Below are 21,236 nucleotides of genomic sequence, written 5' to 3'. Positions count from 1 at the left end.
TTAATTGTTGATATTAAAATGTGACATTTCAATATTTATGCTAATACACATAAATTAAATAAATTTCATAATTAGTGATTTATCCTTATATTGATAATTAAAAGTAGTTAGTCGGTTCGAATCTCGCCCATGACACTAACTTTTTCATTTCAACCTGGACCTTAGATAAAAAGTGTAGTTAATTAAAATTATGAACATAATTTAAATTTCGATTATTTATTCTTTTCATCTAAGGTTTTTGGCTAATATGAAAAATTAGTGTCACGAGCGGGATTCGAACCCATGATCTTCGGCTCAATACGCCGCTGCTCTAACCCCGTAAGCAGAAGGTCGTGGGTTCGAATCCCACTGGTCACACTAATTTTTCATCTTAGCCAAAAAACTTAGATGAAAATAATAATTAATATGGACAATTATGGCCACTAAATAAATATAGATTAATTTAATAATTTAAATTGCGCTAATTACAATAATAATAGTAATATGTATTATACAAAACATGTTAGCAAATAAAGGAATTTAAAAATAACTAATTATTTTTCATGTGGCATTTTAGATAAGTAACAATTTTTCAAAGATTTTCAAATTAAAAAAAAAATCACTCAATTAATTATACACAATTTTTTCGAAATGAAAATTTGTGTCACAGGCGGGATTCGAACCCACGACTTTCGGATAAATACGCCGCTGCTCTACCACTTGAGCTACCGTGACTTCGATCGCCTATGCCACAAACTTCCCATTTCGACTTCCCGTTTTGATGATAAAAATAAATAGTTACTATTAATCCTTTATGTTTTTAAATTTAATTATATGTCATTTTTAATTTTACCTGTAATTAATTCATGTATAGCCTTCTAAGAGCCTAATTATTTATATTAGAAAAATTGAGAATATCCAGGAATTTATTTTACATGTTTATACTTCATACCATCTCCTATGTTTTTTATTTTAAAGAAAGGGTTCATTAGAAATTAAAAATTGTTAATTTGAAATTGGGATAGTTTGAAAAGAAAAAAGAATTATTTCGAAGTTAAAAAAAGGTTTAATTTGACGGAAAAAGATATATTTGGATTAATTCTCTTTTACATGTTTGGAACGTGTTTAGGGACGTTTTGCTATCGTACTAATTACGTAAAATAATTCTGGAAGCGTCTAGGGCATTTATCAACATTTTTCTTTTAAATGTCAATGTCAAATTTAGTTCAATCAGTAAAAACAAGTGTATCATTTCAAAAATACGGTTTTTGATATTGTTTGTTCCTTCCATATCTATCTATATCTATCTCTCTAAAGCCTATTGATAATAATTAAACATCATCAATAATTAAACAATTTTTTCACGAACTCGCATACAAAATAAAAACATAAACATAATATATTAACATGTCAGTATCGTAACTATGACATTTATTCCAGACAATCGTTCCAAGGTTATATAAATGGGATCCATAAATGTCCACACTAAGTCACATTTTCATTAGGTCAATTTGTCATGCATTAAAACATAAAATTTTAATATATTCAAACCTAAATCAAGGATAAATCAATAGTAAATTCAAATCCTCTTCTGGATATTGTCTTTTTGACATCTCATTTTACAAGAGATTATGACAGTAAGGGAAATAACTGGCTTTTTACTTTCCGAAAATCTGTTTTTCAATTGATTTCCAATATTTATTCTGGAATGGCTGTTGCTAAATTATATTTATGTCAATCATTGTAAAGTGTCAATCAATTAATTATTCTTTCTAAGGTCTTGGTTGTGATAAAAAAGTCAATGTCAGGAGGGGGATTCGAACCCACGACCTTCGGATAAATTACGCGGCTACTCTACCACTTGAGCTATCGTGACTTCGATCCACTCTCTATCTCAACCCAAAACCGTTCGAATTTTCCCTCTTTATTCCATTTTCAAATGTAAAATAAAAAAAATGTTTTTATCTCAACCAAGACCTTAGAAAGAATAATTAATTGATTGAAAGAAATGACTTGGTCAATTGACTACGAAAGCGTAAATAGATTTGTACTTACAAGCTTTTTTTAATAATACGTCATTTTTTATTAATTTTGTTTTATTAGGATATAATAATTTATCGGAAAAGGTTTTTAACCTTAAGTTTTTTGTATACCAAAGATGTTTTAACCAGGTTTCTGTCAAATGTTAAAGAATGTTATAACGTAGCATTTAAAAAATTTATTGATTCTTTCTAAAGGGAGATTGGAAAATTGACAGGTTTGTCGTAATTCCGTCTGGATTGTATTTGTTTTTCTCCCACCTGCGATAAACTTTCAAGTTGGGCAGAATAAACTATAAATTATGAAAATGGTACTTTTTAAACTAACTCCGGCTGGACGGAGAGGGATATGGACTTTCATCATTTGGCCCAATTATGACTGGAAAGGTTCCATCTCACCAGTCGTCCTTCGGACTATTCATTAAGACTCTTGAGCCCCTTCCTATTAAACGTAAAGCATATTTCATCGGCTAGGCCAATTGGTTTTTAAAACGGTCAATATAATTTTGCCATTTAACCCTTTTGAAATAATTCTTGTTAAGAGGATTTTGTAAAAATAACGTAAAATTTCTACAACCTTTGACTAACTAATAACCATGCATGGTGACTACTTTCACCTACTGATTACAACAAATTACTAGTTGTGATTTATGATGTAGATTGATTGTTGAAAAATATGCGTGTTATACTAATTCCGCTCAAGGGTACTGAAAGAAAAATATTAAAGGCCATACATCCTCATGAGAGTCAATGCTGTCGAGTATCGTATGCATCGTAGACTACGACGTGATTTCTAAGTTTCCCAGTTGCACAATTCCAACCGAACTCATTTGTATAACGCTATTACAGCGACCTTCATTTGTTGGTAAATTATAGAGCCGGGCAATTTCGCTGATTGTCGGCTCTGTACAATCTCGGTTTGATTCTAAAATAGCAGTTTGATTTTAACTGTGAATCATTACGAAAGTTATCCTACACTCTGTTATTTAAACCATGCTGCGGACACTTCGCTGCGCGCGCACACACACACACACACACACACACACACACACACTCAAATTAAAATAACAAAATAACAACAAAAAACAAGAACAATTAAATTCTTGAATTATCCTGTTTACACAGTTTCTGAAGTGATTTATTGATTATCGTGTCGATATGTTTAAATGTACTAAAAGTCAAGTGGTATCACCTTGATATCGACCGATATATGGATTTAGGTTAGACAGTAAACGTCTATAGAATACGTACAGCACAGCTACTAAGTACTAAAATATATACAAAATTAGATTAACTTCAGTTGTTCTCCCTACTTTTTTTTTAGTAAGCTGTTTTAAAAATATAAACAAAAAAGATTCGATATAACTCTCTATGATAGCGGATATTAATGGGAACATCACTATTTTAAATAAAGGTGTACTCATTATTTACAGCAGTTTACATACCGTACAGCAGAATCATCTCCAGTTTTTCTTGTAATGTCGAGACATTTTTACGACATGCTTAAGTAAGTCCAACAACGTAACAACCAAATTTATCGTGATAATTTTTTAAGATAAGCGTCAACTATGGGTTAAAACATTTTAATCATTTGTTGGGATTACTTAAAAGTTTTAAGCATAAAAAAAAGATTGTTATTTTTCGTTTGCTTTATCAAATACATTAAATTTGTATTAGTACACCGAAATTTGCGTTAGGTTGAATCGTGCTTTAATGAGTCACACTATCCTGTTAATTAATTAATCTTTATGTAAGGTATTGGTTGAGATAAAAACACTCAGTGTCACGAGCGGGATTCGAGCAGCGCCCTATTAAGCGGAAGGTCACGGGTTCGAATCCCACTCGTGACACTGAGTTTTTTATCTCTACCAATACCTTACATAAAGATTAATTAATTGAAAAAAGTTATTTGGTCAATCAGACCACGAACTCTAATGGACTATCCTGTTAGTTGATGTTATTTTAGGAAATCGTTGTGAAGTTTGGAAAAAATGTAAAACAATTAATTTACTGTCAATTAAAACGATAAATAAATAGATTTGTTCTTGGTTGAAGAAGTAGGAAAGAATTTCGTTTTCTCGAAAATCGATGTTGAGAAATAGTTTTTTGCATCGTTGAAATCAGCGTAAAAATGCTTTAAAAAAATGTACGATTATTATTATGTTGCTGTTTGAAATAGTTGAACTTCTAGTCTTATCTAGCTATCCTGAAAAGTTAGATCACTTGAATCATGATGGTTCGTGAGAAAATAGACAAAAAAGAACAGGGTTTGTTTTTCCGAAAACGCCTCAATTTAAAATATATGGGGACAAGGCTGAAGTTAAACTCACCCTGTCTATATTATATTTACTCGTCTATTGACCACATTACTTCTTTCAATTATTAAAACTTTTTATGTAAGATTTTGGTCGAAATGAAAAAGTTAGTGCCCCGAGCGGGATTCGAACCCACAACCTTCGTACGCTGCTGCTCTACCACTTGAGCTTGAGGTAGAACAGCGTATTTAGCCGATGGTCGTGGGTTCGAATCCCGCTCGTGGCACTAACCTTTTCCTTTCGACCAAAACCTTGTATAAAAAGATTTAGTAATTATATTTATTTTAGTACTTAAGGTTGTGTAATCACGGATTTTAATGTAACTTTTTCTGGTTTAAATAGATCGAAAATTATTCCAACGCTTATGCCAATTTCGGGCCAAGAAATTTAAAAAAAGTAATGTACTTAATTTTATTTCAATAAAGGATTTTCTGCCCTTGTTATGCACGAATTTCAAGGTTNATATAGGGAAAATTATTATTCAAATTCGTTTTATGCTTCCTTTACATAGTTCTTAAACAATATGGATTTGTGTAACAGTAAAACATTTTTGGACTGATTAACCTGGGGGAATTTTTTTTTTTCTCTGATGTCCGGTGTCCCACCTAAAATTCATATCCCCTATGATTTTTATCCATGTTCAACGGTATTAAAACCACTGGAAAGGTGAGCATCTCATTTTTAAAATTATCTCAACAACGTTTAAACTGTATGTGAAAAAAAGTAGGATGAAATTTACAAAAAGTCATCAAACGTTTTATTTTTTTTTATCTACGGTTCGTATTTCTTTATATTTTTTCTCGCAAAAAATTGATGGTTGTTTTTAGACCAGGTTTTTAAAAATATTATTTTCTACCCTTTTTGTGCATGCTAAGATATATCGCACTCATCATATTAAATGAGATTACTTATATTAAAAGTTACAAAAATGAAAAGACGCACACAGTTAAGGGGTTTTTGATAAACCTAAAACGAAAACACAATTTGGATTCGTTTTAAGCTCACTTTAAAATGCATAAATTTTATAGCAAACAAAAAAGATACACGTTTCAGCTGGATTAGCTGAAGGCATTTTTATCCTCTGATGTCCGTTCCTCTACTTAGGAATTGCTCTGGATTTCTCGGGAAAATTCTCTGGATTTTATCCAATCCATAGTCTTACAATCCTTGGTAGTCGGTTTTCGCACCAGATTTTTAAAATATGATATATGATAAAATATGAAATTACTTTTTCTAAAGACATTACTTTTAAGTAGGCAATAATAAATCAAAAATAAAATGTGAAGTGATTTAGAGTTTCTGGGTCAGCCTGCATACGTCCTACCTTCCTTAAAAGCGTACTATTAGGATAGGAGTTTTATAAATTTGGAAAGGGAGGAACCATGCATAAATTTACATAAATTACTCTTTACAAATTTGCTCTTTAGGTTTTTTTTTTAAAGAAATGACTTTTCTTCGACGGAACAATTTGTCGTTACGTACGTAATGATGTTTAAATCATAAATTAATAAAATTTCCACTTCGCCTATCTCTGCTTTTAATGTTTTTTCCTTAGAGACAGGCCAAGTAAATGTAGACATTGCAAACATGGGCAGGGCAAAAGTCTACAGAAGATGTGTTAACATTGTTAGCTGTACAGTTTGGCTATTTTTAATATTTAAAAGAGCTTATTGTAACATATTGGGTCGTATTGAAAATGTTTGTATTTGGGAGTTTTTTTAATCAGCTTTGCGCATAATTAACCAGTTTAAAGCTTTTTAATCTGAGGGGTGAAAAATAAATCGAGTTATTTCGTAATTTTCTTGATCCAAAGCGCACAAAAGGAATGCAAAATTAGCAAAAATTAATGAATAAAATACCTGGACAGTTGAACCTAAAAGGTCGTGTGAAATTAACCAGTTTTTCAAAATATATAAACTTTTCCGGGACGGGAAAAAATTGTCTGATATTTCATTAAATCTACATGAGATAATTAAACAATTTAATAACCTTCTTGACCGTGATGCGATAAATAAACAATATTTTTATGACCTTCTCACTATAAAGATAAATATAATGTAAAAATTGCAATCATTAGTGCAATAAGATAACAGAGTGAATAAATCTTACAGGGTAATTTCATCTTTGAAGAATTCGATAATTTGGTTTGTAGTCAAATCGTTCTTTTTTTATTTTTGTTTGTCTTTAAATCAACTTCTGCTTCTCCTACGATCCTTTTCCTTTTAACCTTTTTTTCCCCTTAGAGATAGACCAAGGTAATATAGACATGGCACACATGGGTGGAGCAAAGTTCGATAGGTGTGTTAACAATGTTAACTTGACAGTTTGGCTGTTTTTAAGATTTACAAGATCTTATTGTAACACATTGGGCGGTGTTAAAAAAATTTTCATGACCAAGACGTCATAAATAATCAATATTTTTACGTATTCCTCATTTTAAATAGATAAATTGAAGGTAAAAATGACAATAAGCGGATTTAGATAACCGAGTGATTAAACCCACGGTGGGTGAATTTCACGTTTTCAAAAACTCTGAACCAGAAAGAGAAGAAAAAGACACAGTACAAACTACAAAACCTAAAACACAAGAAACTGGCTATAACATGGGCAACCCGCCATACTCCACCAATGGAGATTAGACCTTCCACCGTTACATATTTATGTAACAATGGTGGCTTTTGAGAGTACCAACAGATTCCTGAGATACAAGGAATTGAGCCGAAACTGTGCAGCCAAAAAATTATTTTTTGTGATTTTGAGTTTTTTTAGTTTCTTTGATGCATTCTGTTGTCTATTTTGTTTAAATCTCGCTAGGAGATTTTTGGATTGTCTGTGGCAAGTGTGTGAATTCCGTTGTTTCCCCACTTTCGCGTGGCCTTCTTGCCCAAATTGCTATTTATTTTGTGGGCCCCTGTGTTTTTTTACTTTTATATAGCATATTTTGAAATTTTCGAACTTTCCAAACAGCAGCAATGTAGAGAGCACGACACCTTCCATCCTTACATATTTATGTACAAAAGGTAGATTTTAGGGTTCCAACAGGATCCTGAGATACAAGGAATTAAGGCAAATCTAAAGAGGAGCCATCAAAATATTTTGAAGATAATTAAAATAAATGAGATGGCTATAGGATATCAACTTAATAGACCCTTCCGTGAGGTCATAGATAATAGTCCTTTGGAAGAAAGGTAGTCCCAGCAGGAAGGGGCACGAATATTCTATAGAGGTGGATCCAAGATGAAACAGGGAGTAAATGTAGGGGTAAAAAGGCCTTAGCAAACCCCATGGACTAATCCCAACAATTGCTGAGGTGCAATACAACTCTGTGCCCAGGAATTAATAAGGAAAAATATGAAGGTAGTACAAATTTACATGGTCTATGGCCCGCACCGAGGAGTAGCCAGTACTCTGGGGGTGAGTGTGTGACGTCTGGAGAGTGGAGAGGGTTCAACCCCGTCCTGAGGAATATCGAGTATTCTGGGGGAGTGAATGCTACCAGGCTTCTATGTTCCTATCGAGTGTTGGGTTTGTGTTAATTTATCGTAATCGTTGTCATTTATTAGCGTGAAAGGAAGGTATTGCTATAACCCCGCCTCGAGGAATATCAAGTACTCTGGGGTGAGTTTATGACGTCTGTAGACTAAAAGTAATTTATTAGCGTGAAAGGAAGGGGTTGCTTATAACCCCGCCTCGAGGAATATCGAGTACTCTGGGGTGAGTGTATGACGTCTGTAGACTAAAAGTAATTTATTAGCGTGAAAGGAAGGGGTGATATAACCCCGCCCCGAGGAATATCGAGTACTCTGGGGGAGTGAATATGACCAGACATCTATGTTTGTAGTGATGTATATATATGTATTGTATGTTTTGTTTCTATTCTGTATTTGATAACCTGAGCTAGGAACAGAGGCTAGCATTCTAGGATATCAACGTAGTATATATTTGAAATCAGAGAGTCAGTAACCAGATCGAGATGCAGTTTAAAACAAAATATTATTATTACAGGGTCTATTCAACAGGAGTATAATTGAAATACTGGAAAAAATTGGTTAGCTTTTATTTACCTTATTTTGAAATTTTCGAACTTAAAAACATCCCGAAAAAAACGGCTGGTCACATCTAGTTGCTACTTACTGGACTGGGCTTTGATCAACCCCACCTGATTTGATCACAAGAAGGTCACGAAACAACTGTTTTAATTCTTACTTGTTTAAATAATTGCTTGGTATGTATTTTACTAGTACTAGTTTTAAAATTGATAGATGTTTCGTGAATATTTTGTAATGTTGGTAGGGAATCGGTCGTTCTTTGCAAAATCTAATTGAACTTTCTACTGAAGTGAAAGGCAGTTTTAAACTTTTTGTACCAAAGGAACATAAATAATAAGGTAGTGTGAAGTTTTTCTCGATAAATAATTGATTTCTGACACGACAACGGCGCAATTTTTTAAACCAAATAAATGCCCTTTTGAAAGGGAATAATTTTTTGTCCCACTTGTACATAATTAAGCAACTTAAAGCTTTCTAGATCAAAGTTCTTTATTAGTCGATTGATGTTTTTCCCGGTTAAATAATTGATTTGTGTACTTGCCAAGTCGATAATCTACGGTGGCAAGTTTTAAAATGTATGGATGGTTTTTGGGCTGTATTGCACGCAGAGAAATTTAATTGTTGGGTCCTTTTAAACATTACGTTGAACTCACGTTTAAATTATTAAGCAATTTTAAGTTCTATAGACTAAAGGGGTAGTAAATAATATGCTTTTATGGGGTTATAAGGTAAAAAATCAATTTAAAACTAATCGAGTTTAACCAGTGGTACATTTATAACTTGGTTTTTACCTTTTAGATATGATAAATTAATCAACCTTTTTGTCTACGTGATTAAAGATAGATTAAAGAAATGTAAAAATAGAGAAAAAATATTCAGTATTAGATAAGCGATCTTCTAAACTCGCCAGAGGTAGTTGATATTAAAAATGATATTGTTAAATTCTGTTAAAAAAGTTTGTTACTCTCGTTAAAGCCTGTACAAACTAAAGTGCATTTTTCTGAATACCCTCTATCTAAGTCTTCGATCTTACCTCACCTAACGATCCTTTTTAAAGAGATAGTTCCTACTCACAGTAAGTTTTTTCAACGATCCAGATTTCGAGCCTTTTAGCTCATCATCAGGTTGTAGAAGTCCTTCAACCTGATGATGAGCTAAAAGGCTCGAAATCTGGATCGTTGCAAAAAACTTACTGTGATTAGGAACTATCTCTTTAAAAAGGATTAAACACCACACTCACTCCATCATTTATCATTTCTATTAACCTAACGATTCTTCAGTCCTCTGGAAGTTCATCAAGCCAGAGTACTTGGACCGATCTTAGATGATTCCTTCCAGAGCCAAGACAAACCTGGAACCAACCCACACGAAACGACAGGAATTAAACAGACTTTTCGGACTATTCTACCACTACTGTCACACAAACGTTTCAACGGAAAATAACTAACAATCTACAATACATTACTAAAACCAATCTAAACGTAGAGACTAGAACGGTGGGGTTGAACAATCCTTCCAATCCAAAGTCTTCAGAACCGTAGTCGATCTCCTTACAAATCCATCACCGTTCACAATGATCTCAAAATCCCTCTAGTTCAAAAAATAATCTCCAAAATTCCACTTTCCACAATAAACTCTTCTCTCACCCCTATCGAGTTGCCCACCTTCTAATCCCACCAAACGACTAAAGAGGAGGATTAGTTCTTGTGTACAATTGGGTGAACGACAACGGTTGTTGTCACATGATCTAGTCATTTGTAAATCCAGCTCATAACATGTAAGTTAATCAATTGTAATAAATATATTAAACAAAAAGTCTTAGTTTAAGTTGTAAATTAAAGATGAGATGATGGTTCGACCAGCTATAGAACAACTTGGAAAAAAAGATCTTCGGTAAGGTCACAACAGAATTCATCATTAGGGACTATTTATTACAGGAAAATATCGCAGTTAGAACATACTGTATAATGTATAAAAACGAAATTAAAAAAAAAAAAATTATATTTTTCTTACTTTAACTCGATGAGTGTTGAAATATATCTTGAGAAAAAGAAACTGCATTTATAAGAAGATTATTTAAAATTAGGTGAAGCTCAGTATCTAAACATTAACAGTATGGAATTAATTAAATACAATAAAAATAATGCCACGAGCGGGATTCGAACCTACGACCTTCGGCTAAATAAGCCGCTGCTCTACCACTTGAGCTATCGTGACTTCGACCCACTCGGACACTAACTTCCCATCTCAACATCATCTCTCGAATTTTCCCTCCTTTTTGCCATTTTTCAAAATTCAAAAGGTGGGGTTGAGATGGGAAGTTGTGTCGGAGTACATCGAGGTCACGATAGCTCAAGTGATAGAGCAGCGGCGTATCTAGCCGAAGATCGTGGGTTGGACTCCCGCTCGTGACACTGACTTTTTTATCTGAACTAAAAACCTTAATTAATTGAAAGATATTAATTGGTCAAGCGGACCACGAAAACTAGTGAATTAGGTGAAAGTTAGGTTACCTCATTTAAAATATACATATAAATACATGCCTCTTTAAAAAAAAAATTACTTTTTTTCACGTACATTTTAATATCACAGTTAAGATTAATTAAGCTTTTTTTTTAAATAAATTGTACTATGTATAGATAACTTAAAGTGCTAACTTCTACCACAAGGTAGAGACCTGAGGCTCGGATGGCTTTCCCGTTAAAACAAGCTTAATAATTTTAGTGTGATATTCAAATGTACCTGAAAAAAAGCAATTTAAGAAAAAAGAGGCATGTTTAGATACTGAGCTTCACCTAATTTTAAATAATCTTATTATAAATGCAGTTTCTTTTTCTCAAGATATATTTCAACGATTATTTGAAGATTGTGAGATGCGGTCTGGTGTGACGTAGGCTTTAGAAAAACGGTTTCTTTATCGTGCCAACGTTTCGATCTTTATTGAGATCATCTTCAGGGCCTGGGATTTATAAACGTTGTTTAAATTTGTGTCGTGATTAGTGACCGTTAATCGATATTTATTTAGAAATCATGAGATTCGGTCTGGTGTGATGTAGGTTTAAAAAAAAGAAAAAAAAGTTGTTTAAATTTTACAAATACATGTAGGATGTGAAAAAAAATGAATTTATACAATGCTAAAATTTTTAGAATTAATCGAAATATTTGTACTCACTCAAAGAGTTTGTTTTCCGTGTATATATTTGAACACTCATCCAGCTAAAGTAAGAAAAATATAATTGTTCTTTTTTATTTATTTATTTTAATTATACGATATGTTCTAACTGCGACATTTTCCTATAATAAATAGGCCCTGATGATGACAATATAATTGTCGAAAGCTCCGCAAAAACTTAATTGACGTTCTGTTGTGACCTCACCTAAGATCCTTTTTTCCAAGTTACAAGTTGTGAATGTTTACAATACACTCACAATTATTAATTGCCGAATTTGATGTCGATTTTTTAAAATTTATTTTTAAAATAAAAAAAAATAACTTAATACGCCAAACTTACCCTTTAACTGCATAGTAAATGTTTTTTTTTTTGTATCAAACATCAAGCTCATGTAGACATTCTAATTGAAATCACCAAAATTTTCGGTAATATGTGTTCGATGTTTAAATTAATAAGCCCTTCTAAAGCAAGGCGCTCGCTATCTCCTTCACTTCAAACTTTCCTCCTTGAAACTTACATTATCCAATAAGATCTTTGTCATTAGACGGTTTCCGCTTAATAACCCGCTAATTTGAACTGTTAACTCGTGATTATCACGTCCTTATCCTTTGAGATTCGCAATTGGCATCTTACATAAATTCGCTTGCGTAACGGATTTATTTGGTTTTTATCGGCGGATGCGATACTGAAAAATACGAAAGACTCAGTTTGTATTTTGTATCTTTTTTTCATGTGTTAAGTATAAAAAAAAATTCGGACAAGGGTGGAATTTTTTTTATCACCGTCTTGATAACCCGCGGGGTGCGTCGGTTTTTGTAATTGAGCTCTTTTCGGTTTTTGACCTCAACTTACTTTTCCTCAACGGTCGGGCTTAACCGACATTCGGTCTCGGCCGAACCACCCATTTACGGCCCTTTTCTTCGGGAGAAAGTTTTCTCGAATGCTACGCCTTTATCTTTATTTTTATGTCCCCGACGGCGTTTTGACACGGTTATTTCAAATGCAAAATCTGAATATTATTCAGTAATAGGCGTTTATTTAAATAATGTGCAATTTGGAAGGATTACGCAACGTAATTCGTACTGTAGAATGGTACTTCAGAAACGACTCGATTGAGGATTTCTATTACAATTTAATTAACTTTATGGAATTTCGTCTATTGAATTGTACTGCATTATATCATTAAGTTATTATTCATCAGTCCCCGGCTATTATTTACCCTGTACTAGCTGGATTCATTGGTTTTTATGTATGTGTTACATAAAACATACAAAATCCGTAATTTTAAAATCACTTTTAATATCACTCCATAAAACACTTGTTAATTTTTTTTTGTAAAAGTATTTCTCACCTCGTATAAACTGTGATCGTATAGTGTTTGAAATGTGGTTATATAATTAGAATATTAGCAGTACGTAATAAATAAAGCAATAAGTAATAAGTAAGTCTCGTCATACAGAACGGTTTAACATTCAACTTGGGTGTTTGGACTGGGGGTCTAATTTTAGAATATATTTTGCGTTATACTGCCGATTAAAATTCCACGGACTGTGCCGCGATTTGAACCCAGAACCTCTACCGTGTCAAATACCCTGACAGGCAAAAAATTCCACCAACTGATTTAATTTTTCGATAAAAGAAAATTCTGCCCTTAATTTGCCTCATTGTTTTTATCAATAAATATTTGTTTATGTTATGCTTTAACTTGGGAACATCAATTAGACGTAAATACACTTAATCCTTAATTCAAAAAAGAATAAAGGATTTTTTAATGTTTAATTTTTACGGAATGTAAAATGTTTATTCAGTCTCATTTGAATTCTGAAGGAATAACCTGTTTAGTTTTCATCTTCGTTTTCTTAATTTTACTTTTTAAACTTAAAAATGCCACTTACTGCTGAGGATGTTGCGCGTGGTTTGGCATTTAATGTGATGGACATCAGGTACGTGGCTATTGCCATCGGAGTTCCCCGTTAGACGTTTTCCAGAAACTGGGTCCTACCATAGAAGGCTCAATTCTGGACACCCTAGGGTAACAGAATTACAGGATGACCGTTTTTTGAATTTGAGAATTTTACGAAACCGGCACCTTACTGTTGGACAAGTGATTCATCAACTCCAGGAAGTTCGAAGTGTCCAAATATCTGAACGCTCTGCTCGAAGAAGATGAAATAAGTATGGACTGATGGCTTTTCGCCCCGTAGAAATACTGAATTGACCAGAACACACAGAGTTGCTCGGTTCGCATTTTCTGGATTACACAGCCATTGGTCTTTGGACGACTGGTCTGCTGTACTTTATACAGATAAGTGGATGTATATGATTTGCTCTACCATCTCTATATGAGCGAGAAAGTGTGTGGATAAGGCGAATTGAAAGGTACGAAGCCTGTAACTTCTCCCAGAGCCAACCTTTTCAACGTATCTCAGTTATGGTGTAGACGGGAATTTCAATGGGAGTCGCACAGAGTTGGTTGTCGTTCGTGGACGGTCTTTGACGGCCACTCGCTATGTGGTAGAAATTTTGGAATGTCAAGCGTAGCCTATCCTCGGATGAAATCAGCGACAATCCTATTCTAATGTACGATAATGCTCGTCCACATAGAACGAACTTACCTTCAACATCATAACATCAGGGTCTGAGCCTAGCCAGCCCGTTCTCCAGACTTGAACCCCATCGAACATTTACGGGATAACCTCAAAAGACGTGTAAGAGCACGTCCATTACTTCCTGATACACTCCTACATCTTGAAAGGTCTTTTCGTGAAGAATGGGCTAACCTCCAGCAAAGAGATAGTTCCAGACTTGTAGAAAGTATGCCGAGGCGTCTTCGAGATGTAGTTATGACAAGAGGAGGAAATACGCGATATCGAAATAATAATTAAAAATCTAAAATGAAATTAAAACAAATTTTATCTGTCCGTTTTTTTTAAAACTTTGATTCATACATAAAAATATATGTAAATGAAGTTATATTACTTGTGGGCAAATTTTTTGCCTGTCAATATACTAGTCGGGCGACCTATTCACCCTAGTGGAATGTGTAAACTGTGAATTATTAAGTGACGACTATTCTGCTATAAAATAGTCTTTTAATATGTACTCGCCAGACTTGGCTTTATTCACAGAGTGATGCGGCAAACAGAATATTTTAATAATAAATAATAATAAAATATATACAAATAAATAATATTTTTTTAAAGTGAGACGAATTTCGGTATACTCAGTCCATGAGACTTTGTGTAAAAAGCTTCAAAAAATCAATGATAATTAATTTGAAATTAAAACAACTTAGGATCATAAAAGCTATATTTGAAGGAGAAAATTATGATTATAGATATTTTCACGCAAATAAATAAAGATAAATTTGCATAAAAAATCATCGTTTTGTTTATGTGTGTAGTTGGAATATTTGTATTGACAAATGTATTGAATAATGTGTATTTCTTAATGACCTGTTGTTTCCTAATTTGTTGAAGTCCTGAGGAGAGGTCAAGAATGATATCGTTTAAAAAAAGCCCTTTTTCATTTTTCCTCGACGTTTCGACTTTTATTCAAGTCATCGTCTGGCGTGGGTAAATTTCAAAATATATATTGATTGAAAAAAATACAGTTAAAGATGTAAATATTATTTCCTTAGCACCTGAAGATGACCCGAATAAAGGTCGAAACATCGGCAAAAAAATGAAAAAGGTATTTATCTAAACTACCTCATTGTTTTCCGCTTCTCACGACTTCAATTAATTACGAAGAATAATAATGTACAACTTGATAATAAAAATGGCTTATTATTTTTAAGAATTTCTCCTATTAGTTTGTTAAATATTAAATAATTAATGAACAGAACTACTAAGAATTTCAGATATAATAGATCAAGTTAGAATGTCCTTAAGGCAATAACTTTCATAAGTCCGGCTTTCAGTTGTGTTGTCTAACTAGTTTTGTTTTTTCTCTAGGTGTGCTTAATTTTAGTGAATGGATCTTCAATCCAGCTTTCCCAAGTAGTTTAAAGTCGGCTTCTGGGTCTCCTGCCTTTTTTCTACAAATGGGAACTAGTTTTTGTGGTATACCATCTTACTTGATACGACGTCTGAAGTGAAGTTGACCTCTATTCTAAATGCTTTTTTTTTTCTTTGTTAAATTTCCTTTCATATCCATCTCATCCATATAACGTTTTTTTGTCGGTCGAGGCTTTTATGTGATCATTTACACGATATAAATGGTCGTTATTATCTTGAACGATGCCCTTTTTTTAGTGTTTTTGATCATATAACTTATAAGTAGTGAATGAGAATGTCCTTTTTCATCCCAGTGTCGAATCCTTTCTCTTATAGTGATATCCTTTTCTTACCCGACGGAGAGCTTTACTCAGGCATGCAAGCCGCGTATTTTCTTCCGTTCTTTTATACACGGGAGAGAAAAGTAGGAAAGACTCCTGGGCTTCCTGATGGACCAATATTGTGTTGGTTAGTCAAAAGTGTGCTTTCAGCCTCCGGCTCTATAGACAGATATCTAAAGAAAAAGGGTTTATTGAAGGAATATGATTAGGAACTAACGTGGACAAGAATAGTAAGGAGAAAAGTTAAGAAATCATAAAGATTGTTTCAAATTACACTCGAATACATTAAAAAAGTCAAACGAAAGCAACATAGAATTTGTCAACGAGAAAATTATGTTTTTTCATCAATATAAATAAAAATAATTAAAAAAATAGGATAAGGTTTTTGTTGTATTATTATTAATTAATTATTGTATATATTTGTATTATTGTTAATTATTTATAGTATTTGAATGGAAGAATAAAAGGATAACGATGAGCGTATACTCATGCTGAGACTTTTCCAAGTTTGATTCCATTATAATTGGCCATACACGCTTATGGGAAATGTTTAAATTATGGAACAAAAATTCGAAATGCTAATTAAAATATAAGCATAAATTTTCTAATTTAAAATGGGTTTGCATACATTTGGCCTTCCAGTATTTTAAAGGGATAAGTTGAAACTCTGGATGGGGATAGGATAGATTATTTTCTANTATATTTGTACATTTTGTGATTTTGTTTATCCTTATCAAGTGTAAAGTTTGAAAAACTAACCAAGTTTTTTCTAATTGAATCTTTGCCCAATTACATGTTCTCGAGACTTGTAAATAATTGGAATGAGGATTGCTCCGGTGTGAAAAGTATGAAAAATCTCTTTTCAACTTTAACATTTTCTGTATATAAATTAGTGTTTGTAATATATTATGCATATAGGACCGGTTTGAGTTATGTTCTCTAACCCGTTATTTCTATTTATTAATTCTTAGACTGGCAATAGATATCGCACGACAAAAAGACATGAAAATGCGCTTACAGCTCATATTAATTCTTAAATTTATTTGCTGGAACATTACCTTGGGTAGGTTATGCTCTGTCTAAAGTAATTAAACCGTCTTCATACATAATAATTATATTCCATAAAAACTATTAATCATTAATTAAGTTGGGTCTATTTCAACCCGTATGTTTTTAACGTCGTTGTCATATATCATATTAATTTCAATAACACGTACATATATTTGCTCATGCAGACGGAGAAAAAGGTTTTTGGTTCTATCAACCAAGATAGTTAAAAGATTAATCAGTCTGTGCGATATAACGGGTTAAGTAACTTACGAATAATTCAATTGACGTCATTTTTACTCACATTCTTGATTATTATTCTTTGCGATTTATTTTGTACGCCGGTCATGGCAGATTATCGAATTGTGTTAAAATTCATTAAATATATGATTAATTAATGAAATAAGATCAACTTAAACTATGTACACTCGAGTTGATCCTATCACTTCTCGCAGCTCACAGGCAATTCCAACTTTAGTAATTTACAATAAATTACCGGCAGGGCTCGAGAATCATTCACCTCAGATGTGGGCTGACCCGGGTCAGACTTCGGTCTTATCCGTCCAACCACCGAGGTTGGGCTCCGGGTGCTGTCAATAGTTCACACATAAATACATTCTTTTTTATTCACATTGACTGAGTTAACGTGGTGGTAGTCGATATCCCTCCATCACCCTTTTCACCATATAACTAACATAAATGAGGGTCGTTAGGGTAGTCAACCGCCATCGGCTATTTCACACTACATACACGCTAATAAATAAATTCACTCTCAACACAATAAAGCAACCCTGTTTCTTCTAAGTATTGGAACTGGATATCCAGCACTCAAGCACTCTTTATTTGAAGCAAAGGAATTGCACTGTGTATCAACCTGGCATGGCTTATTCATAGTCACATGAGAATGACCTTTCTTTTACGGGTCAAGTCCTCCGAAGGCCGCTTATCGCCATGCTCTTGATATCCGTCCCACTTACTTTTAATCATGTTTTATTGCATTTTTATCGTTAGGGGACTGGATCGCGTTGGTTAAGTCCAGAGGTTTTTTTAAAATCTTTATCTATGATTTCTGAAGTCTCACTAAGGTTCAGTAAGTAAATATTATTTTTTGTTACACAGCTTAGTGCTGCGAATTCTAAAATAAAATACAATATTGGATTGACAGGTGTTTTTAAAACTAGTTATGCAAAATAATTCTAGAGCAAAAATATGTCTATTATCTTATCAAAAATATGTAAATTTCTATGATGTCACGTTTCCCCTCGGTGGTTACCATGCTGTCCGTAACTCATGAAATTTCATGCAATCAGCTTCGAATAATGAGGAAGACACGCAATGTCCATCATCAACAGTGAAATCAAGCGGACCGAACACAAAATTATAATTTTGCATATTAGTTACTCACTTTCCTTTAAACGAATATAACGCGAATATAGTGGAAAAAAAAGATGATCTTATTGATCTTAAGATCTTATTTTTGACATAATTTTTCTAATAGTTAATGCAGTTTATTTTATACATTCTTTGTTTTTATTTTAATCGTTTGTTTTTTAATTTGTTTCAGGCAAAAAGATCATACTGCGGAATTTAACCGGAGAATTTCAATCGGGCGAGCTGACGGCCATTATGGGGCCATCCGGCGCTGGGAAATCCACTCTACTCAACGTGCTCGCCGGCTTCGTGTAAGTATTAATTTGTTAATTTCAGTTAATAGTTAATAATTTGTTAATTTTCTTCGTTTCAAAACCGCTGTTCGAACTAGGCAAACCGCCGATCTTATTGAACAGGAAAGGGAAGTAAGTCAGGGCGTGCCGTAATTCATATGCTAAATCGTCCTTCCTCCTTGACAATGACGGACAGGGCTAAGGCCTTCCATGACGTGATATTTTCTTTTAAACTCTATTTATACCATGGGATTATCACCATAGGATTTCTATTATTTAGATGATTACACAATTTAAACTATAGGCCTTTTTACAAACATTTCCTATCAGTCCTATCACAGAATATGTTTTCAGAAGTTTTTCAATTGTAGCTTATTTTGTGAAACCAGTTTTTTTATTCTAACTCATTCAATGATTAGAAACTCTGTGGTTTGTTAGTACTGCAGTAATAAAAGTAATAAAATGGTCTGCATATTCTAGCTCGTTTCATTTTTTTCTCGACAGCTTCTGAATTTTTTTATGTAACATCCTGGAGTTAAGGACCTCAACGTCTGAGATCAGTATTGATAAGAAGGACATTTAGAATAGTTTCATATTTTTTTCTTATAAATTGTACCTGTATTCGTTTAGTGAACGATTACGTTTTTTTCCCTTTGCCCGTTTGCAAATTGATCAATTATTTGTGATTTTTTTATATGAGCAGTTTTATTTATAGTTTGTAGTTTACACATCATACCCTACGTTCAAAAAAGTTAAATTTTTGGACTAATACCGACTAATGTATACATCGCGTTTGTCCGATTAACGAAACTGTGAATATAATTTATTATCTTGTTAGTCTTTTTTATGTCATATTAATTTTTTTTTTAATTTATAGCACTGTCTGCATAGAATTTACACAAATGTATATTTCACGACAAATAAAATTCCCCTGATCTCTTTTTATTAGAAAATTTTAAAATAAATAAAAATGCCTGTAAACCATTTTAAATTTTAATAAAAAAAATACATAAAAAGTTAGAAAAACTTTTTTACTTAACCAAAAAACGCTTCTAGTAAAGTAGTTTCTGAATAATACAAATTAATAACATCTGAATTTTTAATAATCTAATTTTATTAAGTTCTGAATTTACGTTAGAAAACTGATGTCTATTCTTTGGCGTATGTTAACAAACTAGTTTTTTTATGCCATTCTAAATGTAAAATGAAAGATATCCAATTTTTGTGATTTTGGGTAAAATCGGATGGCAGGAGAAAAAAATTATTTGATTTTCGTGGCTTTTTTTTTTTTTTTTTTTTTTTTTTTTGTACAACTTGGCACACCGATTTTTCTACGTTGCTATGAAAAAATCGCCTGATATAACTTTGAAATACACGTAGAACATAGATAGAAACACATATTTAGACACAATTAAATATATTTTTATCGATTTGGCTTATTGGCAAGACTTTGACACGAGTCTAATATTTTTCTATTTACAAGGGGGCGACCAGGTTGGTGGGTCAGGGATTTGGACCAAAATTTTTTAGGTGATTCTACACTCCAAAATATCCGACACGTATCTGTTGCTTCTTGTGAATAGTCCCTGGATTTGCCAAAAAAAAAAAAAAATTTTTTGGTTGTGAAATGTTTCTTTTTTAATATTTTTATTTCTCTCTTCCACAAATCAACTATGTGAAAATATCATTTTACAGCATTGTTTATGTAAATTGCAAAAAAACCTGTCATAATTAATCAATAAGCCAAAAAATTTTAAGTCCGTAATATTTTTCAATTAAACTAGGTCATAATTTTTTAAATGAGAATTTTAACGTCAAACTTACCATTTGGAAGAAGATGAACGTAGCTTTTTTACGATGTATGTACCATCAAAATATAAAATAAATATATATAATATTTCTATAAGAAAGTACCCAAAACAGCAAAATAATTTGCCGGAAATTAACCTCGTTTTTCTAAATGGTAATAATAATCCGATTTTTTACGTTATAAAATAAATTAATGTTATAATACAGTTATATAATACCCTTGAAAATTTCATTAAAACGAATTCAGCCATGAAAATCGGTCACCAGGTTTTGAGAAAAATGATGTAACATAATTTTTCTCAAAACCTAGTGGACCGATTTTCATGGTTGAATTCGTTTTAATGAAATTTATAGTAATAATATTAATGCAGGCAGACTAGAAGAACAGAGTCGAGTAATATTTTAATGCCATATACGTCGCTTGAAAGGTGCTTTCCCTTTTTTCCTTCAAACTGTCTTTTTTGAATTTTACCCGTTTCAATCAGATATTCCGATAATGACTTGTCAAAGCTCGGAAAAAATTACTTTACACTAAGCGTTTTCTAAAGGTGCTAAAACGAAATCTCATATCGTTTCAAGAAAAAAAATATGGCCTAGTTTACTTGAAAAATATTTGGTTTTTAGAAATGTTTTGGTTATTGATCAACTTTAATAGGTCTAACAGGCAATCTAATATCACTTTAATGAAAAAAAATTATGACCTTGTGATAAACTTTGATAGCTGTTATGATATTTTTTATTACAATCTACTTAAAATTGTTGTAAAATTATATATTCAATAGTTGATTTGAGCCAGTAAAACGATGAAATAAAAATATTAAA

At 32.6% G+C, this 21,236-nt stretch overlaps 1 protein-coding gene across 3 annotated transcripts in view; it reads left to right on the top strand.

Annotated features, from left to right (window-relative positions):
* The window catches only part of LOC106665537 (ATP-binding cassette sub-family G member 1-like), a 242,947-nt gene that overhangs the window by 127,078 nt on the left and 94,633 nt on the right, over nt 1-21,236 (top strand). For all 3 annotated transcript variants that reach the window (XM_014392017.2, XM_014392018.2, XM_014392016.2), the window contains exon 3: nt 18,506-18,623. In XM_014392017.2, coding sequence (XP_014247503.1) covers nt 18,506-18,623 — 118 coding nt within the window. The remainder of the gene's footprint in view (nt 1-18,505; nt 18,624-21,236) is intronic.

Source organism: Cimex lectularius, unplaced genomic scaffold (assembly GCF_000648675.2).
Source record: "Cimex lectularius strain Harlan isolate CLEC.00 unplaced genomic scaffold, Clec_2.1 scaffold37, whole genome shotgun sequence".
NCBI lineage: Eukaryota > Metazoa > Arthropoda > Insecta > Hemiptera > Cimicidae > Cimex > Cimex lectularius.
The sequence above is the reverse complement of the archived record's forward strand: the minus strand, read 5'-3'. Positions and strand labels throughout refer to the sequence as shown.